We start from the raw sequence: 23,784 nt of genomic DNA on the forward strand, positions 1-23,784 counted from the left end.
CATCTAAACCGCTGTGAAATATATTTTCCATAGCCCAAAATATTGTATTTTCAGCCATTTGAAACGGGTGTACAAAACCAAAAGTAAAAGACGCAAAAATTAAACTTAAGAACATCAAGCATAGAAATAGCCACATAGAACATATATACGGATTGTTAGACTTGTTTTCAATTTGAATGACAGATCTATAACTCACATTTCTATTTGAATTAGGTCGGGTTGCCCAAAAAGTTACACATTGCAGCTTTAACTGATAACTGCATGTGTTTCCCCCTTTCCTCTTAAATGCTGCCTATTGCTGAATGTTTTACTGACTGTTTTACTGATTGTGCATTATGTGTATTTTGACTGTTGTTTGTATTATATTGTTTTACTATTTGTGTGTTATATGTGCTACCCCCAAATAGATCACCATTTAGATAATCCATGGGTTGGATTAATGTATACAATGTGTACTGTTGATATCCTATCATAAATCATGTTTGACCTTATCAACATGGACACCCTCATCTGACACGTTTCTACGTAATTCATATAAACGTCATATCCGGCTAATGGGGTCCGTTTTGTTTCCCCGGATCCGCCATTTCATTTTTTGAAGTTACTTGTGACAAGTTACAAGATTTGATTCAAAATTGTATTGTTTTACAACTGGGTTGGGTAAGTTCTAATCGACATATTTTAATCGGGCGATCAGACACGTTTTGTACGAGGACCGACTTTTGCTTTTTAAATTGATGGGCATAGGCAAGTTGCGGATGTCGCCTATTTTCCAAATGTGTTCTACGCGCTAAAGTTTTTGTATGAGTTGAATGCTGGTTGTGGATAAGGGGATTCAAAGGGAAGGCCCGTGAAGCCTCGGCTTTGGAGTGGGAGTCATGGCCGGAAATTTTGACGCAGAGGATCGTGCAAGTTGGTACTGGGGAAGATTAAGTAGACAGGAGGCAGTTTCACTTTTACAAGGACAGAGACACGGAGTGTTTTTGGTGAGAGACTCTATTACAAGCCCTGGCGACTACGTCCTGTCCGTTTCAGAGAATTCTAAAGTCTCGCATTACATAATCAACAGCATCAGCAACAACCGGCAGTCTGGCTCAGGTAAGAGAGACATGGTTTGGTGCAAGCCACTCCACGTTCATTTGGCTTTATTTGTAAAATAATTTAAGATGAACTTCCTACGAGTGAATCAACCAAACAGTGACATTTGGTTCAACCAGACGTCAAATATGTAGTCCGCTGCCCTTTAATGGGCCAGAAATGTGGTAATTAACATGCCAGTTAATAAGGCCTAATACCTTTGCCAGTGAAATGGTTTCGGCTGTTCTTTCCTTCTTTTTTACTCATCCCTCTTTCCCCACCCTCCTTTCCCAGGCCAGGCGCCTCCACGGTTCCGCATAGGAGACCAGGAGTTTGACGCCCTCCATTCCCTGCTGGAGTTCTACAAGATCCACTACCTGGACACCACCACTCTGATAGAGCCCATCAACAAGGCCAAACACTCTCCCTTGGTCAGTGTCAACGCAGGCGCTGGAGGCCCGTCGCAGCGGCAGGAAGACGAGATGGTCCGGGCCCTCTTCGACTTCCCGGGCAACGACGATGAGGATCTGCCTTTCAGAAAGGGCGACATCCTGCGGGTCCTGGAGAAGCCTGAGGAGCAGTGGTGGAATGCCCAGAATTTAGAGGGGCGTGCCGGGATGATCCCTGTGCCCTACGTGGAGAAGTACCGACCGGCCTCTCCCACCTCGGGGGGCCCTGGAACAGGGGGTCCAGGTGGGGTGGGCTCGGTAGACGGCGCAAGTGCTCAGGGACCACCTCTGCTAGACCCGAGCCAGTACGCCCAGCCCACACCTCTGCCCAACCTGCAGAACGGACCCGTCTTTGCCAGGGCCATCCAGAAGAGGGTGCCCAATGCCTACGACAAGACCGCCCTTGCCTTAGAGGTACCTACCTAGCTGTGCTCTCTCGTTCTCTCATCTCCTCTTTCCCTTTATTCATCATCCCTCTCTCAGATTCTTTGATCCTCCTCATTTTGTCATGGATTTTCCTTTGTCCTCAGCCTTCAGTGCAATGAAGCTAATAATGACTGGTCTTGTTCAACATATATTTTCTTTGGCTTTATGTTAAGATTGAGGCCAGAGAATCAAAACATCTTAAAAAAAAAAAATGTATGCCTTTAAAAAAAAAACTATGATTTTAGAATGATATTGAATTAATAACATTTTTGAATGGTTGTCTGTACTGTTATATTTGTAATGCCAATATCAGTGTCTAATTGGTAATCCTCGCTACTGGGACTGGTTTAATCTGTTGGAAAGTCATAATGTGAAGAAGACCTTAGGTTCCTTCCCAGTGGGTCATTCCAAGTTACCCCTAGGTTCCTTCCCAGTGGGTCATTCCAAGTTACCCCTAGGTTCCTTTCCAGTGGGTCATTCCAAGTTACCCCTAGGTTCCTTCCCAGTGGGTCATTCCAAGTTACCCCTAGGTTCCTTCCCAGTGGGTCATTCCAAGTTACCCCTAGGTTCCTTCCCAGTGGGTCATTCCAAGTTACCCCTAGGTTCCTTCCCAGTGGGTCATTCCAAGTTACCCCTAGGTTCCTTTCCAGTGGGTCATTCCAAGTTACCCCTAGGTTCCTTTCCAGTGGGTCATTCCAAGTTACCCCTAGGTTCCATTCCAGTGGGTCATTCCAAGTTACCCCTAGGTTCCTTTCCAGGGGGTCATTCCAAGTTACCCCTAGGTTCCTTTCCAGTGGGTCATTCCAAGTTACCCCTAGGTTCCTTCCCAGTGGGTCATTCCAAGTTACCCCTAGGTTCCTTCCCAGTGGGTCATTCCAAGTTACCCCTAGGTTCCTTCCCAGTGGGTCATTCCAAGTTACCCCTAGGTTCCTTCCCAGTGGGTCATTCCAAGTTACCCCTAGGTTCCTTTCCAGTGGGTCATTCCAAGTTACCCCTAGGTTCCTTTCCAGTGGGTCATTCCAAGTTACCCCTAGGTTCCTTTCCAGTGGGTCATTCCAAGTTACCCCTAGGTTCCTTTCCAGTGGGTCATTCCAAGTTACCCCTAGGTTCCTTTCCAGTGGGTCATTCCAAGTTACCCCTAGGTTCCTTTCCAGTGGGTCATTCCAAGTTACCCCTAGGTTCCTTTCCAGTGGGTCATTCCAAGTTACCCCTAGGTTCCTTTCCAGTGGGTCATTCCAAGTTACCCCTAGGTTCCTTTCCAGTGGGTCATTCCAAGTTACCCCTAGGTTCCTTCCCAGTGGGTCATTCCAAGTTATGTCTTACTTTCCACTCACTGCTGGAAGGAATGAAGGAGTTGGTATGTGGCCTCTGTGACTCGTTGTCTGTGACTTCCTCCTGAGCTTCTTAACCAGTTGCATGCCCCTCAGTGTCCCAGCCGCTAGGTTTGTTAAACAAGGTAGTCCGGGTCGTGTCCATTAGTCACCAAACAGAAAATTGACTGAAACGGGGAGGGATTTTCCTGATCTTGTCCTATAAGCAAAACGTTTTGCCCTGATGAATATGACCCAGTGCATACAGGGTGGTGGTCAGTCAGTCTGAACTCAGTGGCTAACTGCTCTAAAGCTCATTAGAGAATGCTGCCAGAGGCTCCCTCCCTGACTGTCTTAACTAACTGTCCGGAAGGGGAAAGAGGGCTTCCAAAGCGGAGGTCGTTGTGGGAAGGAAATACTTTGTGTAGAGGAACATTTCCTTTCAGTTCTATGAGGACATTACTTTGAGCCACAGCGGCCTCTGGGCAACAAGCCAGCGGTCTTAGTCTCAGCCCCCCCCCTCTCTTTCTAACCTGCTTGGAGAGAGGGAAGAAGGGAGAGAAGGAACAGTAACACTGAAACAGATACACGATGTTCACTTTCTGGACTTTCTGTCTTGATGGAATCAGCTACAGGGTGGAAGTAGTCTGTTTGTCCTCTGTCTTTTGGAATACCAAAGTGTTAGGCTTCGTGCTTACAAGGACAAAAATTAATGTCAAAGACTTGTGTTAAAATGTTGCCTAAATTTGATATACTTTTGGGTCCCAGACAGGTTATATTTTCTAGCCACCCAAGAATCAGTCAGCACAGCGCTCCAATGATAACAAACAGGATATTTACCCTCTATAAAGGTGTTTGCCAGTGATATGACTCAGGAGGTATATAGGTTTAATGATTAGCCCCTGCACATACTTCCTGGTCACATCTTAGTCGATGAGAGAACTTCACTCTCTGTAGAAGAATGGTCCAACTGTAATGAAGAGGGCCTACAGGGTGAACCAACGAATGAACCTCAGGAGTACTGGTTTGTGTTTAGTTGCGCTGCGATTTGTGTGTTTGCGAGGCCAAATGAACCGCTGCTATACATAGACAAAGTTTCACACGTGGCTATCAAGCTGCAACTACTGCAACAAGGTCATCGCAGGGTGAACACCGTGTTCATTGGGCAGCCAACGGACTGAAACGGGGAGCGTCTCCCTGGACTTGTCCAGTAAGAAACGCGAATTTTTCTGTTCCGTTAAAGTGTTTTGAAATGTTTTCCGTCGCGTGCCCTAATGAACATGAGCCAGGCCTGTCTGTCTGACGAGTCCTTCTCCTCCTGCAGGTGGGCGACATGGTGAAGGTGACAAAGATCAACGTGAACGGCCAGTGGGAGGGCGAGTGCAAGGGCAAACGAGGCCACTTCCCCTTCACCCATGTTAAGCTGCTGGACCATAACAGCCCTGAGGAAGACGTGAGCTGAGAGTGGACACTGGGCTCCTTGGGCTCCTCCCATCCCTCACCCTGCCCTTACACACACACACACACACACACACACACAGACACTCACTCCCTCACATGCCACCATCGCCCCTGTGTCAATCAGCAGCCTCCGCATGGCCACACTCAGACACACACCACTTCCTCTTCCTCAGTTGGCCCTGTTAGATAAACATTACGCTGTGTCTTCGTCTCACACACACCACCATTATTTATACCACTTCAGCACCATGGCCAGCTCTATCAAAACACACACGTTCCCCTTCTAAAGAAGAAAGACTCAGGCCTTGTCTGATGGGATGAGGACAGCGGGTGTGTAATACCAACAGGAAGAGGGGGAGTGTGCGGCCGAAACGCCTTTCCTCTGGCTGTCGAAGAGAGCCGTCAGAATGACACTACACTGTACACAAAACTATCATCCTTACTACAAATCCACCACCAAGTAACTAGTAGTCTTTTTGTAAGGGAAGAAAAATAACATATCGTTATGAAATTGTTGAGAACCATTACAGGCTAAAATCATGTCTTTTTTTTCTCTTTTTTTTGCCTCGTTTTTCTGAGAAGTGAGATTGCCAGTCCACCACTATTGCGGAGATCTCATCAAATGTGTCGGCTATGTTGTGATCTTGCGGTATTGTCAGGCGCTAACCCTCTCTCTTACTTGTTTGTGTCTGTCTTGCCTTGCTTGTCTGTGCTCTTTGACAAGCCTTTGTCTGCTCCACTCCTACTCCGAATCACTGAGACTTCATTTTTTCCCCCCACTGTTAACTTGTTCTAAACATTGGAGATGCCTTTTGTGTATGATTTGCCAGGGTCGTGGAAACATTCTGCCATATCATGTAATACCATAGCCAAGGATAGACTGTTAAAATGACTTTTTTTTTGTATGACTTAAGCTCAATGGTAACATGAATTTGCTTTCTTCTTGGAAGCTGTTAGATTCTAAACTGGTTACTGTAGTACTTGTTCTCCTGTACACGTTGGTTACAAGGTCAAGGCACTGCATTAATACCGAGTTCTCACTTTTCCGTTCTAGATTCCTGTCATCCACTATATTTTGAGAATTGATGTCTGTCCGTATTCATTAGTGTAATAGAGCGAGCAAAACACCCTTTAATTTGCATGCATCCACACATCACCAAACTAAATCCACAAACCACCACACTATTACTTAGACTGTCAACTTTGAATCGGTGTCCTCTGTTGATAAGAGATCACAGTTAAGTCCAGCTGTTGACACACAACAATAATCTTTCCATTCCTATCATGTAGGATACTGGCTACGTTTTCTCCCGGGCACAGCATCATACATGTTACAGATATGTCCTATACTGTACACTGTGTACACTGCAGATTCGTATCTCTGTTCCACTATAAATGAAACCTGTATCTGACCATTCTTACGCTTCCACCCCACTGAATGCGCCCATGAAATTCACTGGGATAACATCACCTCCTAGAGTGGTTTCCCATAGATTAAGGCAGAGGTGACTTGAGGAATGGGTTTCCTCGTCTTCAGTGGAACTGGCCACTAGGGTGCACTGCAACAGCATTAGGCAGAGAGGTGCTGGGTGAACCGGCGTGCTCGTCTGCCTCCTAGCTTTAGCCCATGTTGATCAATACAGTTGTCTGTGTTGAGGATGCTGGAGGTGAAATGTTTTATTTTCAGAATGCACTTTAATCAATCATTTTTTACAATTACTTGCCAGTTCAGGCCCCTCCCTTTCAATTGCGTTTCTTGCCTTTTCTGCTGTGTTCATTGTCTGTGGCAGACCTTGTGCTGGCTTTTTTTAATTTGTATATATAATCGAAGGTAATTTAGCCCCAAATTTATGGCGCAGCTGTGGAAGATCCAAATGCATGCATTGTCAGGGTGTGAAGACTTGAGTATGGTTATACGAGTTAAACTCCAATTATGTAGTACCTCATCCAAAATACACCGTCTGCTGTCCATAGATGTAGGTTCTGGGTAGTAGATGCTGCAGAGTCCAGAGGAATAGAATATATAACCTTTCGACAATTGGATTGTCCTCAAACCACAGGGGTTTTCCATTGTCCTCAAACTTGTACCATTTCTCTGTATAATTGTAGCTTTCGGACCAACTGACAAACTGTTTTATAGCCAATTTATGCCACAATCTATGTTTAAGGGCACGGTTGGGTAGGTTACTTTCTAAATGTAATCAGTTACTAGTTACCTGTCCAAAATTGTAATCAGTAATAACTTTTGGATTACCCAAACTCAGTAACATAATCTGATTACTTTCCCCTTCATAAGCATTAAAAGAAGATGAAAAGGAACCATCAAACACATTTGGGGTGTCATAGTGGTCTCTGACTTGTGGTCAGACCCGGTCAGGTATAACAAATCTAAACTTGCACCTTTTTTTCAATGCGAAAATGAATGTCATTGAGAAAACAAAGCTGTCAATGTATTTTTTTTTCGCACACATCCTTTCTGAATTTAGAAGTAATCTAGTTTTTCAAAAGTAACTAATCTGGTTCAAATATTTTAGCTGGTAATGTAACTGATTACAGTTAGTTTTTGTAATCAGTTACTCCGGTATTAACATCTGTTAAATCATGTCTGCTTTTTCATTCATTCTCTCAATGCATGCCTGTTTATGTAATCTGCCCTTATTTTTATGATTTTGTTTTGTCAATCAGGCCTATAAATATTTTAAAGTATTGTATTTTTGTAACCCTGTGGAAGTCATTACCTTTCATAAGGGGGCTTGGTTGGCAACCGCAAATGGAAATTGTGATGATATCAAAATGTGCCATTGTATTATAACACTATATTCTTTCAAGACGATTGAAGTGCCCATTTATTTTCTGTAGCATGTAATGTGTTAAGATATACATAGTAAATAAAGTCAAAGGATTGGCAAATGAAAATACTGTACCCTATCGATCTTGTGGATTGTCATAAATGTGAGATCAAACAGCAACGCCTTTTTTCATTCATAATTTCTCTCACTTGTCATACATACGCCAGTTGGCCTACTTGGGTGTTTATTTCTATTTAAATATCCAGACAGCTGATTATTATTGCAGGCCTGTCCACCAAAACTTGGTCCCAGATTTGTTAAAGATGTCACAGCCAGCCAGTTTCACGTGTTCTGGTTAAGAAGAAAGATTGAGAAAGCCTTATCAGGCTTTTAAAAAAAAAATGAATGTGATCATGCTCATCATGATCATGGTTACTGTGGGTGGAAATGGAAATGTCTGGAATCCCGAGTCAGTGGTTGCCAAGCCGTGCTAAAATGGGAGGGGGGTTTTCTGAGCCAGGGGGATCCTCAATGGAGGTGATGCGTGTGTGGTGTGAAAGGTTCCCGGATGTAGATTTTCGCCATATTTTTTTTTACTCCAGTACAACCGGTGGGGTGGAAACGCCACTGATCTATCCGTTGATTTTCCAGGAACCACCGACAGATTGACCTAGTAGCAGCTATTGTCGAGCCTTTTTTTAGCAATTTGTCAGTTAAACTAGACTATTCGACACTCGGAACAAAATGGGCGATCGGGATGATTTAGTATATCAGGCAAAACTCGCCGAACAGGCTGAGAGATATGACGGTAAGAGACAATTGTATTATTCGATGGAGGGACATGTTCGTTGCTGGGTTTTTTTCTTCACCAGTTAGCTAACGTTAGCTAGCTAGTAGCTACCAACATAGCTAACACTTGCACTCACTCATCCTCCCTCCCTCTTGCAGGGGGCCTCTAGCGAGGACGGTGAAGTCAGTGCACTAACGCATTAGCTTAACTAGCTAGCTGTGTAGCTAACATTAATTAGCCAATACGATAGCCACTTAACCAGATTTGTTTAAATATATGGATAATTTAAAGAGAATACAAAATGGCGGATTATTGATGGTGCGAGAGCTAGGTGGCTAACGTTAGCAAGCAAGTGGGGTGGGAGTTAGTTAACGCGATAGCCAACTAACGTTATATGTGCTAGCTACGTGGGGGTTACTTTTCCCAAACAATGATGTCAGCCAATGTGAATATATACTACAGTACTAGATAGCAATCGAAATATGTAAATATGTTGGCCTGCCAAATACCCTACCCTAGTTTACTAAACTTCTCGTGGTCCAACGTTAGCCATAGCCTGCTATCTGGGTGTGACGTATCGAAGACTGACCTGAAACAAAACCTACCCCAATGATAAGCAATTTTGACGTAGGTAGCTAAGTTAGCAAGCTAGCTAACGTGCCTGTCAATTGGCATGAAGCAGAAGCTGTTTTTAGATGTGTTATTACAGGGCATGGTCACGCCTGTCTGGCTGGCCACACGCAGCTTTGATTTGCCCCGAAATAAAACCAGTTGAGCTGCTTCATTTCACCCTCAAATCAAATGCGATTATTCACAGACATGCTGCTCTCATCCTTGACACTGATGTAACTATCTGTTTCTGAGAGGTATGGTTATGTACCTTGTCACTGGGTATACGTTGATTGGGTATAGATGTAGTCTTGTAGAATTAATGCCTCGGCATGACTGAATTAAGCCTAAATGTTGCAGCAGATACTACCTTCCAAGATCGTTTGATCAAGAACCTGTATTTATTAGGCAGATCAGAGTAGGCATACTGATCTAGAATCAGGTCTCACCTGTCCTTATTCATATTCATTATGGTTGATTAGGCAAAATTGATCATAGATCTACTCTGAGACTCTGAATACAGGCCCGGGTTTAGGGACAGAGACCCTTGTAAATAGGACTTTAATGATTGGGATTGTATTGTTAGGTTGAGAAATTCAAATCTGTAACTTCATAAGAAAAAGGAAGAAAAAAATCTCTGAAGTCAAACTTTGTCCCGGGGTTTTATTTTGTTTACAATCTTTCAGCCCCAATTACTTACGACTTCCTCTCTGCTCCCCACAGAAATGGTGGAGTCCATGAAAAGAGTGGCCGGGTTGGATGTGGAACTAACAGTCGAGGAGCGAAACCTACTATCAGTGGCCTACAAAAATGTCATTGGGGCGAGGAGAGCATCATGGAGGATAATCAGCAGTATTGAACAAAGGGAAGAAAACAAGGGTGGAGAAGACAAATTGAAAATGATCCGGGAATACAGGCAAACAGTGAGTAAGCCCAGAAGTATGAGTCACTGAGTGCATTCGTGTAGAACTGGTGCGAGAGAGATCTGACATGATGGGAGAAGCATTTGACCTGCAGCACTCTTAAATCAATATGGTCGCATTTCTACTGGAGACAATTGTGAACGATATAAAATCATTTCGGCTAATTCACCTGAATGATAACATTTGTGTATTGTTGAGTGTTGCTTGTTGTGCCTAACACTGTGCCAGTGGCTGGTCATTCATTGAGTCATTTTCTCCTGCAGGTTGAGAACGAGCTGAAGTCAATCTGTAATGACATTTTGGATGTACTGGACAAGCATCTTATTCCAGCTGCCAACACGGGAGAGTCCAAGGTCTTCTACTACAAAATGTACGAGCCTCTTCACTTGTTTGGGAATAGATGCTTGATAGATGGTTATTGGTGTTTTTTTTAATGACCCTGTTAGAATAGTATTCCACAACCATTTGTATTTATTTTATTTAACCCTTATTTTACCCAGTAAGTTGACAGAACACATTGTCATTTACAGCAGTGACCTAGGGAATAGTTACAGGGGGGATGAATGAGCCAGTTGTAAACCGGGGCATGATTAGGTGGCCATGATGTTATGAAGGCCAGATTGGGAATTTAGCCAGGACACCGGGGTTAACACCCCTACTCTTAAGTGCCATGGGCTTTTTTTAGTGACCACGGAGAGTCAGGACACCCGTTTAACTCCCCATCCGAAAAACTCTTAATGGCTCTAGAATAAAGCGTAGAGCAGGGATTGTGATCCTCCTGCTAAATCAGGAATTCCTGCTTTGACATTTATCCTCCATTTGTTGCTCATCGAAATGGACCTATCCCTAGATTTTGTTTAGGTTGTCCTGTTCACGTCCCTGAGTTAGGAACGTAGTTGTTTTTCCCATGGACCCGTGTTTGCATGGAGCCTTTATCTTTTACACCACGGTGACCCACTGATGCTTCTCCGTCTTGCTCTTCCCTCAGGAAAGGCGACTACCACAGGTATCTGGCTGAGTTTGCCACCGGGAACGACAGGAAGGAGGCTGCAGAGAACAGTTTGGTCGCCTACAAAGCTGCGAGCGACATCGCCATGATCGAACTGCCACCTACACACCCCATTCGCCTAGGCCTCGCTCTTAACTTCTCCGTATTTTACTATGAAATCCTCAACTCGCCCGACCGCGCCTGCAGGCAAGTACCTCGCATAGCTCTCACTTGATAGACTTCTAACTTAAAATATCTCAGTTTTATGTTGATTCAATACGGTGACCTATTCTCTTGATACAAGTGTGACATAATACCCGTGTTTGTACTGCAGGTTGGCGAAGGCTGCGTTCGATGACGCCATCGCAGAGCTGGACACGCTGAGCGAAGAAAGCTACAAGGACTCCACACTAATCATGCAGTTGTTACGCGACAACCTGACACTATGGACTTCAGACATGCAGGGAGATGGTAAGCGTGAGTGAGAGGTCCCCCACTTGGACTTTTAGAATGCATGGATGAAGTTGGTCATATTATGAAGGGGGGGAAATAGATTTGAGAGCATGCTCAATTCCGCCATTTCTTCCAGTCTGAGGTATGCTTGCAATATTACACCAGTTAGCCTTTGCCATTTTTTTGTCAGTTAATCCATTACAATATGTTTGTAAACAGATGCTATCCTACCAGAAGAGTGTAGCACTCAATCTTGTTGAGTTGTGTGCTGTTGGTTATTCGGCTCTTTTCTAAGCTGCTGACGTGGATCATTACGCTAACGTCTCCCTTCTCCATCCGTCTCTAACCCAACCTTGTGCCTTTCACCTTGCAGTTCCTTCTGCATTGCTTAGTGGTCCTCTCCCCCCTCTCTCTGCCCTCTAGAGTTGTAGCTTCTTCAACCTTCATCGTAACGTCCGACTCATCTCTCCTCTCTCCTTCCGTTTGTGTAGAATCCTAAAGGAACAAAACAGCCGTTTATTTCCCATAATCTGTACTTTGTAAGTGTTTTCTGCATTTGGTTTGACTTGTTTGTGTTCTGTCCACCTTCACTACTAAGTCACTGCAACGCCACTCACCCGTCATCGGTTTGTGTCATGGGGAAAGTTGTATGTTCACACACTGTGTGTCTTATGAATCGTCCTTCTACGTAGTGATTGTTTTTAAATCACCGCTGTATCAGTAATGCATTTAGTTAGAGCAACTGTCTTTTTCATGTTCTGATTTCCACGTGCCTTGGACAGCTGACAGATCATTGGGTTCTGTAGGACAGCTCTGTAGGTACACGGTGACCATCTTTCTCTGTGGGGCTCCAAGGTGTTTCACCAAGTTCCAACGTTGGTTTGTGTGTAGAGTCTGACGCTCTGTAGTTGCCTGCCTGATCTCCGTAGCTATTGTAAAGAGCCGTGTATTGTGGAGACTGGAGGACTAACAGCATGGCACCAGTTGTTGAGCAAGCTGTATGTGATATCCTGTCTGTCTTTGACTAGGTGACATTTATCTACATCCAGTCCCGTAATCGCTGTGTCATTCTGTCTGCCTGGCGTCCTGTAGCATGACACAAATAGACAGTTGTCTCACTAGCAACGGAACACCAGCACAATATAGTGGCTAATGTTGGGAATATAATACTTGGGTGTAGAGTCTTGGGCAGATCTATCAAGAGGGATTTCAATATTCTATGTTACTGCATTAGCTAGATGGCTAAGGAGAAATTCACGAATCAAACTTGCTTCTCAATTATAAACGGAAGTAGTCTATTAGGTTGTCAAGTATGGCCCAAATAGGACTTTTCGTTCGATAGCTTTTTAGTTACTCAGATGTCCTTTTTTTATTTGAAGCACCACACTTGTGCGTTTTGATATGCTCTACGAGGTCGTAGTTAGTGGTTGAAGTTTCACTGCATGTGCTAAGATGTGATGTGGCACGCTGAATGAAACCACCGCTGGGCTCACTTCAGCTTGTCCACCTGCAACTTCGGAGACTTAATTTAAAACTGTCACAGGAGTAATGCAATACTTCCACAGCGTCTCTGTTTGGACACTGATTCTGATCACCTAGACTGAGGGTTGTCTCTCTTGTAAATAACCTGAAAGCCCAGCCCTCACCGTCCATTGTCTCTTGTTTTCAAGCAGGTGAAGAACAACAGAACAAAGAGGCGCTGCAAGATGTGGAGGACGAGCCCCAGTAAGACCTCACAGCCAACTTGAGACCCCCCGCCTCCACACTCTCCCCTCCCCCAAAATGAAAAAAAAACCAGAGTCCCAACAGGAGCCACCACGCCCAAGTGACAGCGGCTCTCTAGAGATAATCAGTTCTCTTCATTAACATTTTATTTTTTTGCCCTTTAATTCAATTCAAATATAAATACCACTTAATTGAGACGACATACAATTTTGGAAAGACAGAGTCCCTGGATAATTTTATTTTTCTTGGTACAAGCATTTCTGATTTTTATCTTCATTATTGTATTTTTTGTTTTTGCTCTTTCCTCAATATTTTATCAGTTGCTGGATGTATTTTGAGAATTTTTTTTCTTAATGTAATTACAGAAATTAACTTTTATTACTGATATGTCTATTAGTTGTGGGAGCTGTAATATTTCTGTGTTAGTGAAAGATGCAAATCATTAAACCTTCTAAGGGCAAGTCTAAACAAAGTGCTCTTCTTAACTTAGTTTTTCAGAGGAAGTCGGCAAAATTCTTGATATCCACGTGGAGCAAAATGCTTAACTTTTACACCATAGTGATTCTATTGTGATGTTTTGGATTGTACTTTGTGCTAAAATACTGTATTGTGCGTACTTGCTGATTTCAGATGGTGGCTGGTAGCGGTTTTAAAACTCCAAGGGAGCATTGTTGCGTTTAGTGAAGAAACGGCTCTCGATTGGCTTCTGTTGCAAAATGACAGGGTTCTAAATAGATGATTTCAAGCCTGCATGAGTTAATGAATAGTTTTTCTGCCTCTTTCCCCTCCTTTACGTTGTTCATGTTTTTCTTTTCTTTTTGCTGCATTATGTGTAACTTAAAGCTAATTTGTACTACTGGATATCTGACTGGAGCCACAGATAGAGCACCTGTATTGTTCTTACTGAAACACAGCATGGAATTAACATTAAACAATCTAAATTAAACATACCTAAAAGTCTGGTGTTTTCATCAAACAATTTAATTCGTGCTACTCGATTTTTGACTGAATGTTTACGGTAGGCGTAAAGCCATGGAATTGGGTGTTTTAAACGTGGATTACAAATTACTCACGAAATGGATACTTGCCTACTTTCGGTAGGCCATGTTAAGTCACTGTCGTTTGAGATGCACCGGAGGAAGGTTGGAGATGGACGAGGTGGTTTCAAACACCACCACAGAGCTTGTGGTTGGTTGGCCCCTACACTAAATCTCTAATTGGGAGTTTTTTTGTTGAAGATTAAGTTAAACAGTTGTAATGATGGATTGCATTTATTTGCTAGCACTTGTCATACATAAAGTGCTTTACTTGTATATCAGTTAAGCATGTATGGCAGGGAAATAAGTAGGCCTACATTACAAGAATGTTGGCTTTGACAAGTTTATTCAAATGAAAGGGGACAAATAATCCTACAAAACGCTTATATAAATTGTCACCGTGACACTCCGGTGACAGGTGACTGAGACCCTAACTAGGTTACAGGGGCCTTAGTCTCAACAGCCACAGTGTCTATAAAGAAAGCCCTATCAAGTCTGGAACTTCCCTTTGAGGTGCTGGTCTAGGTTTGTTTGAACACGTTAAGTCTTGAAATCATTAACAAAATTCTAGTCGTTGGTGAAATGTAGGAGTAGCAGAGCTTCCCCATCAGTGAGCTGAAGTCCGCCTCTTCCAAACGGTCATTTTCACCATTTTTTAAATATTTTTTTCAGATGTTGATATTTCAAGTGTTGATTTAACCCAGTGTAATAGTAATAACTTTCAAGAATATAAGGATTTATATTTGCTGGTCTTGATTGTTTATTCTTTATGTGAAAGTGAGCGAGTTCATCTCATTCATATGAGTACACCTGGTGTGTTTATTTTGTCATTTGACAGTTGGTTATGTGTCAATCATAAGACTGACTTACATTAACGCGGAGTGAAAATTTTTCAGACAGGGCACATGTTGCGCAGAATGACACACAGTCAAAGTGTGATTTTGCATCTGCGTCAATCAATACCACCAGCCGCTGGAGCTGCCTTGCGGTGACATTGGCCATGTACAGGTCGCATATGCCACGTTCCATTTCCTGCAATACAGACCATTGTACGTGGTCTGTAAATTGTGATTCGATATAGATTTGTCCACAGCTGCTGTTTTGCACATAGTATTTTGTAACAGGATTATACATTTTAAACGGATTAAGATTCTCACATTTCATCCATAAACTAGTCAGTCTATTGTTTCTGCTGGGTAGGCGCCTGCTTTTGAGGGTTCCTCTCAGGCCATCCGCTGTGGTGGGGGTAGCCACGTTACATGATGCCATTTGATTTGGATTTACCTTGAGAGAAAGCAGTCCATCTCTGTCCTTATCAAACTTCTCAAAGACTCTCCTGTAGAGGTTGCTTCTTCGCTTACACACTCCGACAGAACCTGCAGAGATAGCCCCGTGGAGAGAGGCCTGGCTGGGACACAGAGAATGGCCTCCAAAATCGTGTCACTTCCACCAAATGAATGAATGACAGATCTCACATTCTGAATTGATCTGGGGCATATCCATCCAAGCCACTCTCCAGCTGTCTGAAGTCCATTGGCAGGTCAAATCGACATATCGTTTTGGATGGACACAGCCTTGCCTCCATTGGTTGGTGTTTACCTCTCTGTTATTGGGTGAATGTGATTGTCAGTATTGTTAAAGACAGTGTTAAAGACAGTGCCAACTCTTCAGTGAGTATTCAATGTATAATAAGGCAGTCTTACAGCATTGTCCAGCTCATACAACTGTGTGTGTATGCTGTCCAGACTCTCCTCTCCCGCCTCACTGGTTACAGGGTGACACAAGAGCAGCTTCTTTAGCACCCCCAGGAGAACAAGACGTGTACATACAGAGGCTGCTTCCACTGAAACTCAGCTAAAACTACATTCGATATTTGAGAGAAGAGATCAAAGCTGATCTGTTGACTGTACCTATATTACGTTGTCAGAAATAGAAAACAGGTAAGACATTTGTGAAAATCTGACATTTGTGGAAATATTTTGTAATCATGAGGATCCCAAGCTAGGAATAGCTCTGACCTTACCTGGGGGTCAAATATCGATGGACTGACAGGCAGAATCCTTTCCTTCTCCTCACACTCTGTTTTCCTCTTCATTTTCCCACTCCCCCTTCCAGCTGAGATCTGTCCATCAGATCTAAGATGGCTGTAGATGATATTTGACATGTAAAATAGGAGATGGATTTTATCATTAGTCATGTTGTACACCGAGTTTATCAAAACATTACGACGTCACCTCTTAAATCAGTGTAGATGAGGGGAAGGGAAGGAGACAGGTTGAAGAAAGATTTTTAAGCCTCGAGACAATTGAGACATGGATTATGTGTGTGCCGTTCAGAGGGTGAATGGGCAAGACAAAAGATTTAAGTGCATCAAGAATGGTCCACCAGCCAAAGGACATCCAGCCAACTTGACACAACTGTGGGAAGCATTGGAGTCAACATGGGCCAGCATGGGCTTTAGACACCTTGTAGAGTCCATGCCTGACGAACTGAGGCTGTTCTGAGAGTAAAAATGGGGTGCAACTCAAGATAAGGAAGGTGTTCCTAATGTTTTGTATAACTCAGTGTTATGTATCTGATGTGTACGGTCAATACGTGAGTGACTCCTCTAATGTCCTGTGGAGCAAACAGAAAAGACATTTGAATGGAGCGTGATTAAGAGGTACTTCCCTCACCTTTTTGCACTTTTTCCCTCTTCATTATACCTTTCATGATGCAGAGGAACACTCAAAGACCGGGATCTTCAGTGCTGGCAACATTTATGCATTGGGCCAAAAGGAAACGCGGTTCTTTCATAGAATCATTACCTGGTATACTGCAGAACTAAAACATGCCTTTTCGAAAAGTTTCTTTCGCTTTTTTTTTCATTGATTTTCTCAGCATTCATACTTATAAACACTGTTTTTTCTTCTGAATGTGTTGCTTACCTAGTGAGTATGGAGACTAATCACCTAGCTACTAACTGTTTGGATTAGGCCTATAGTTGCTTGTAGTCTTCTTTAACTATACATTGGTGGGTTCTGGTCTCAACTGCTGGGGTGTGATTTCATTCTTCTAACTTCAGTGGAGGCTTCAGATTTGTGTGAACAATAGATTTACCATGACACCATAATTAATTCCAACATTCATTGTGAGACTCATCGTGTGACTCAAGCTGTGTTTTTATCTGAAACCACAAGAGGGCAGCAATTGCTAGAGCTAGATAAAAAAAAAGATTAGCTCAAATCGGCACGAGTTTGGCCCCATTCAAAGTTTTTATGGCAAATATAACCTACTGTAGGGGAAATGTAAGAAGAAAATAGAGTACCAAAATACAGTGTAATCTAATTAAAATTCATATTTTATTCATCTTTTGGACAAGTACATTCAGAACATTTCTGGGGAAATAAGAGTGAAGTCTGCGCTGTAGTGTGAGAACAGTTCTTTGGGCTGGTGTTTGAGTGGTAGCCTAATCGGCGTCCCGTGCTTTCCTGTGGAAACGGCCCTGCTGAATCCTGCGTTGTCGGAGGCTGATAACGGCTTTTGAGCTGACTGAAGGAACAAACGGCATGGAAATATTAGGGATTTCCTTTTTAGGGTTAAAAGTAGACATGGCTATTTCCAGTCAACACTGTGATATAGCACCAGCCTATCCCAGTTTGTTAACTTCAGTACACGGTATGTTCTTGAACCTCTGCCCTACCACTCCCTGCCCTTTCTCGTTGCCATGGCCACGTGCCCTTTACTCACAGATTGGCCCATAACTCTCTCTCTCACACAAACAGGATGCAATTCCCTCTCTACATCCTTACAGACTTCTCTGTCAGTGACAAGTTATGTCCGCGCCTAGTTCAGGAACACTGGCCCCTCGTGTAGGAGTTCTCCCACTGCGCCTGGCTCGCCTTGACACACACTACCGTATAAAGGCTTCATAGGGCAATTCACGGTTGCCTTCTGTAACAGTTCTTGTTCTTCCCAGTATGTTTCAGGGACGTCTGTGTGTGTTCTCTCTCTCTTCTCATCCATAACAGTCTGCTAGGCTGAGCCCAGCCTGAGGACTTGCTGCGTCAACTCCACTGTTTCCTGTTGATGCCCAGCAATCAGGAATACCTTGAGCGCGGGTCAAAGGTCAAAGGATGTGTGTCACTGTCACTTCCCCTCTCAGCAGCCCCCCAGACACTGTAGGAAGGCACACACCAATGGCCCACTACCACCACATGTACAAATAGCCGTGCTCTCACACACATATCTGCATGTTCACAAGGTCGTACACAAGGATGTAATGAACACACACATCTAGGGAACACTGTGATTGAGGATAAGAAGGAACAATAACATAGAAGTTACAGAAGAGACACTGCCCAAAGCCCACTATAGCGCAAACACTTTCCCCAAAACACTACTCAACACAACCACAATCAGTTTCTATACTTATTCTCAGTCACCCTCACCACAAATCCCACCACTGACTGACCATATTGATGACCAAAAACATACAGTAATATAGAGCCATTGTTCCTTCGCCAATCCTACACCCAAAACCATGCTGTAACTCCAGACTCAGCAAAACACAATCTATCGTTGATATTCAATCCATATCAGTGTTGATAATGAACATTTTGTGGTGGCATTGCTGAGATCCCTAGACGTCAGTGGTCCAGGGAGGGCAGCTTTTAAAGGGTTTGATTCTGAGAGGATGCTGAGATGATGCTGGTCGAGAGAACAAACAGGAACCTTGGGAGGGGTCACAAGGCACTGAGGGCAGTCAGTGTCACAGCAAAGATCAACGGGGTCATCAATCTGTGTGTGTGTGTGTGTGTGTGTGTGTGTTTACACCATTCTGTCACCGCAGACAGTGATATGGTCACAATGTCGCTGCTCCAGCCTCTGTCTGATATCCCCTGGCCTACTCCCCTCTGCCCATCTACCTGTCTACATTAATTAGTGCACCCCTTGGGGAGAGGAAACAGAAGACACTAGAAACACAAGAGGCACAAGTCCCTTATTTATTTCTGGAGAGGTGGGGGAGGCATGTGGTGTGTACGCGTGCCTCCCAGTTGTATATCCAGGGGAAATGTGGGGAAGCAGAGTGGGTTCCTCCGGTGTTTACCCTGTGAATGTTGAGAACGTCCGAGACAGGATGCATGGGTCCAGGAGGAAACCCTGATACCCGGGCTAACCCAGAGTGCACTGCGCCACAGCGATCTGGTGTGCAGGGGACATCAATTATACTGCTGGGCCAGCTGTGGAAAGAGAGCCTGACACTAACTATCTACACATATCCTTTGCCTGCTAAGGGAAAATTCGCACTAGAGCACTCTGCACAGAAGCAGGAAACATCCTTGTGCTTTGACTGTCTTGGCCTCGTTAGATAACTGAGAAAAGAAGCATACATGTAATGTGCTGCCAGTAAAATATCTGTTTTTCTACTTTAGTTTTCCTTTCCTTCTTTCTATTGACAGTGTAACAGAAAGTGCCCTATTCCTCTCGCAGACGTTAAGGGGAGGAATTTGTACAAACGTGCGAGGGGTGAATTCATTGCGACGCCGTCAGAAGGACCGAGTAAGTGGGCGGAGGACAGAGAGAGACAGAGCGAAAGGGATTGAGAAATAGAGAAGGAAAGAGAGAGCGACCATGATGGAGCTGAGGATCCAGTTGATCCCTACAGGTGAGATCATCCTGTCCCCTGGGAAGAATGGAGAGAGCTACTGCCACAGCTGCACCAAGGTGAGTCCATCCATTCAACCTGCTGACTCCTCATACACTTGAAATAACTAGCTATCCTAGAGTAGGATTTCCCTAGCCTGGTCCTAGATCTGTTCGTGCTGTCTTGCTAACTTTGGCGAGAGAGCACAAACATGTCTGGGACCAGGCTAGGATCTGGCTGTGTGGAAGTAGAGCTGGTGTATCATTTTAGAGGTTCACTGGGCACGGGGGAAAAAGTTTTTTACCGTGGCTGCTCACACTGTTTTTTCGCTTGACCACAGGAGGTTGGTGGCACCTTAATTGGGGAGGACAGGCCCGTGGTAATAGCTGGAGCGAAATAGGTGGAATGGTATTAAATAAGTCCAACACATAGTTTGATGCCATTCCATTCGCTCCGTTCCAGCCATTATTATGAGCCGTCCTCCCCTCAGCAGCCTCCAAGCGGCTTACAGAGTGCAATCAATACCATCCTCATTCGATTTTTCCACTCAGTGCTAGGCCATTGATGTTGATCAGGCATACTGGTTCAGCAGAGCGCCAAGTGAAAAAAGTTACATGTGGCTTATAATGTGCTGGCTACTTCAGTGTGTGAAGAGGTGTGAAAAGTTCATCCAATGTAAATGCCGATTCAGAAAAGTATACAAGACAAAAATGAACGGTGGAGAGGCACTGTCTTCATTTCAAGATAGAGGGCGTCATTTGAATAAACTAATTATAAACAATAAGAAAATCCAAACCAACTGAATGGTTGATTGCCACCTCAATAATGATATTAACATAATGCATGATCAAGTTAAAGAAGGGTTACATGTTTCTCTATGGAATGGGGAGAGCATTATTCTCTGGTAAGACATTTTGTCCATCTCTGTTGCACAAGTTCCTGGTGAATGTGAGAGTGGGTGGGACTGGTTCTCCAGTTCACGCAATCTAAGGAATGCAGGGTGTGGGGCTTTAAATCAGACAGCATATGGTGAAATAACAGGCCGTGCCATAGAAAGCAGTGCAGGTTAATGGAATGTTCAACTAGTACACAAACCAAATTTGACCAACTTGGATCTTAAGAATGAATAGAAATCTATAGTGTACAACCAGTGAGACGCTGTTTACTTTATACGTTTAGTTTGAGCCTTATGTTAATTCAGTGAGCAGGAATGGCTAACGACGGGAACAGTATGGAATGTAGGTGAGGAAAAGACAGAGAGATTCCGGAACAGCACATGCGTTTCCCATACATCCCAACATTCCGCCACGGTCACATCACCCTCGCGTGCCTCTGATTTTGGGTGTGTGTGTGTGATTGAACATGTGGACTTGTGAACTGAAGGCACGTGTAGTGTGCGTGTTAATAAGTAGGCATATGCGCTATTTTCTAATTCCTTATCGAGAAAGGAACAATGCCCTCTTCGAGTTTCACAAAGATTCTGTGGTGAAAGACAGAGACACTCCCTGGAGTACAGTCTGTCTTACCATTGAACAGGGCCTTGTCAACAGGATACAACCTTTCCTCCCAGCATAGTTAAAGCAGAGTGAGGAGAGATAGCACAGTTGGGTGGTGTGTTTTTTAAGAGTGTGTGTGTTTGTCAGAGAGAGAGAGTGTGTGTGGGTGGTGGGGGGGTGTATGTGTGTGTGTGAGAGAGAGAGAGAGAGAGAGAGAGAGAGAGAGAGAGAGAGAGAGGCATATTTCCCTCAGATTACACAGACCCACAAAGATGTTGAAAAACAAATCCAATTTTGATAAACTCCCGTATCTATTGGGTGAAATACCACAGTGTGCCATCACACCATCAAGATTTGTGACCTGTTGCCACAAGAAAAGGGCAACCAGTGAAGAACAAACACCATTGTAAATACAACCTACATTTATGTTTATTTATTTTCTCTTTTGTACATCGTTACAACACTGTATATAGACATAATATGACATTTGAAATGTCTTTATTCTTTTGGAACTTTTGTGAGTGTAATGTTTCCTGTACATTTTCTATTGTTTATTATCTATTTCACTTGCTTTGGCAATGTAAACATATGTTCCCCATGCCAATAAAGCCCTCAAATTGAAATTGAATTGAAAGAGAGAGCTGGGAGGTGGGCTATAGTAATGAATCATCACTATGGCAGCGGTGCTATTGCAGTCCATTATCACATACAGGCAGGCAATTGAACTGCAAAGGTCACCTTCACATGGGAAGAGGGCGTGTAATATGCACCAATACAAATGCTGACAATAATAAGGCAATGCTGACAGTGGACTTTTGGTACAGTGTATACATGTCTCAGACCTATAGTCTACTATGACAGTAGAATGTGTATAATAGACTTGAATAAGATTGACATTTATAGCAATAGCAAATTGTTGAATTCGCGCATGTGGCCACACCCTTTTCAAGAACCATGCAACGCATGGCAGAACGCGGACTAGTGTAGTGACAGGTCTATTGACAGTAGAGGGTAGAAGAACACTACTACGAAGTCAGCGAAGGGAAAGTGAGTTGAATGCCGTCGGCGGTTGTTTTTTCCTCGTTCAGGTTAATTTTCAACTGCATATTCTCACCAGTACAACAATATTTACAGACACTCAACCCTTGTTGTTCTAAGGGTAGGAGCTATAGGCATCCATTCCTAAAGGCATACATTCCATATAGACACACATTGAATAGGCGAATCAAAGCAAGGACGTGTGCTCTACAGTGCAAAATTAGGTTCACACATGGCTATCAAATGCAAACGTTGCATATGCTAGTCCCCATATAGCCTATTAAGTGTTACACCTGTTGAAAACAGTTTTAAAGGAAAGTTGTGACAGCATGATGTAGAACAAACAATATCCCACCTTAAATCTGTGGGATGGGTCTCGAGAACTTCCTGGTATCAATGATACGTTCATAACCAAGTGTGAAGGTGGTATTTACAATATACAACTGGTAAAAATCCACTTGAACTCCCCTCCAACACGTAATTACACGTGGGACTCTTCTATTGTCGCAGTCAAGTGCTAGTTGGAACTAGGAAACTCCGAAATGTCTGACTTGCTAACTAGTTGAACGCGGCACGTGTATAACTATAACCGGAACAATTTCCGAGTTCCAACTAGCATATGAATGCCACATATATTTATAAAAAGCAATCTATTTATATACTTTTTCAACGCTATAATTTGTTTACAACCATCATTTTTTTATTAACAACAAATATAACACAATATACCAAATAACACAGACAAACTTTATACACAGGGGTATACACATTTATACAAAAATACATAGGCTTCACTGGCATTTAGGATTCGCGTTGCTTTTACAAGCATGATAGCTGTTTTTTTAGTTTATGGTTAATACACCTTGTTGATCATTAGCCAATCGGCGTTTCTCAACGAGTTCAAAGCACTTGAAGTCATCCAACATTATTTACAACTACACAACTAGTAATTACCACCTTCCCAATTGGTTATGAACGCAGCATAAGCGCTGTTGCGTGTTTGAAAGAGGGAGGGGAAATTACTGACATTTGTTCCACGACTCACCAGGGGACTGAAATACTGAGTGTCTCAGAATAATGTAATCATAATTTTTTTTGTTATGACTTGAAATTACTGTTGTATAATATAAGTATATTTGCTGAACATCGTTACACTTAAAAAAAAGAAGTGTAAATTAATTTAAAAATAGATACAAAGGCTGTGGACAGAGTTAGCCTACTGTATTTGAGAGAAGAAACCTTCACTGTAGAATTACAGCCCCCAGATTGGAGTTGCTTGTGAGATCAGTAACCGCTAACAGGACTGGTCAACATAGAGACAGAGTTGAATCTGAGGTTTTTCACTATTGTGCTGGTCTAACGAGAGAGAGCAGTTCGCTGTCTTTTTGGAGCCTGCCGGTGACGAGACATCAGGGCGAAGAAACCTACTGTGTCGCATTGACTTCGACTCATTGAAGGTAGGTTATATCTTTAGGTACCTTGTTTCTCCTCCGTTTCCTAAACAGGCCGTTAGGAAGTTATTTTGTAGCGGGAGGAAGGTTGCGTGCGTCGTATTTGTGACAATGTAGCAAGTCGGTGACGAGTCGC

The 23,784-nt window shown here is 43.4% G+C and overlaps 3 protein-coding genes across 8 annotated transcripts in view; all 3 read left to right on the forward strand.

The window, feature by feature from the left end:
* The first annotated feature begins 579 nt into the window (after positions 1-579).
* LOC115163100 (adapter molecule crk) lies at positions 580-7,692 on the forward strand. The gene is made up of 3 exons (XM_029714713.1): positions 580-1,098; positions 1,372-1,940; positions 4,587-7,692. The coding sequence occupies exons 1-3, from the start codon at positions 879-881 to the stop codon at positions 4,722-4,724; spliced, it is 927 nt and encodes a 308-aa protein (XP_029570573.1). The 5' UTR covers positions 580-878; the 3' UTR covers positions 4,725-7,692.
* A 398-nt stretch (positions 7,693-8,090) lies between these two features.
* On the forward strand, positions 8,091-13,950 carry LOC115163101 (14-3-3 protein epsilon). 4 transcript variants are annotated; one of them, XM_029714716.1, is made up of 7 exons: positions 8,091-8,320; positions 9,635-9,834; positions 10,098-10,204; positions 10,823-11,029; positions 11,157-11,293; positions 11,767-11,814; positions 12,946-13,950. In XM_029714716.1, exons 1-6 carry the CDS (start codon positions 8,257-8,259, stop codon positions 11,772-11,774), a joined length of 723 nt encoding a protein of 240 aa, XP_029570576.1. In that variant the 5' UTR covers positions 8,091-8,256; the 3' UTR covers positions 11,775-11,814; positions 12,946-13,950. The 4 variants fall into 4 exon arrangements, with proteins under 4 accessions (XP_029570576.1, XP_029570577.1, XP_029570574.1 ...); XM_029714717.1 differs by having other exon boundaries at positions 12,949-13,950; XM_029714714.1 differs by lacking the exon at positions 11,767-11,814.
* Positions 13,951-19,243: 5,293 nt separating this feature from the next.
* The window catches only part of LOC115163096 (unconventional myosin-Ic), a 64,851-nt gene continuing 60,310 nt past the window's right edge, over positions 19,244-23,784 (forward strand). The window contains exon 1 of one of the 3 annotated variants that reach the window (XM_029714705.1): positions 19,244-19,743. In XM_029714705.1, the coding sequence (XP_029570565.1) occupies positions 19,651-19,743 (93 nt within the window). In that variant the 5' untranslated portion in view covers positions 19,244-19,650. Of the gene's footprint in view, positions 19,744-23,198; positions 23,655-23,784 lie in introns of those variants that run through there. The other 2 variants (XM_029714704.1, XM_029714707.1) reach the window with 2 other exon arrangements.

The sequence above is a fragment of the Salmo trutta genome, chromosome 26 (assembly GCF_901001165.1).
Source record: "Salmo trutta chromosome 26, fSalTru1.1, whole genome shotgun sequence".
Classification (NCBI taxonomy): Eukaryota; Metazoa; Chordata; class Actinopteri; order Salmoniformes; family Salmonidae; genus Salmo; species Salmo trutta.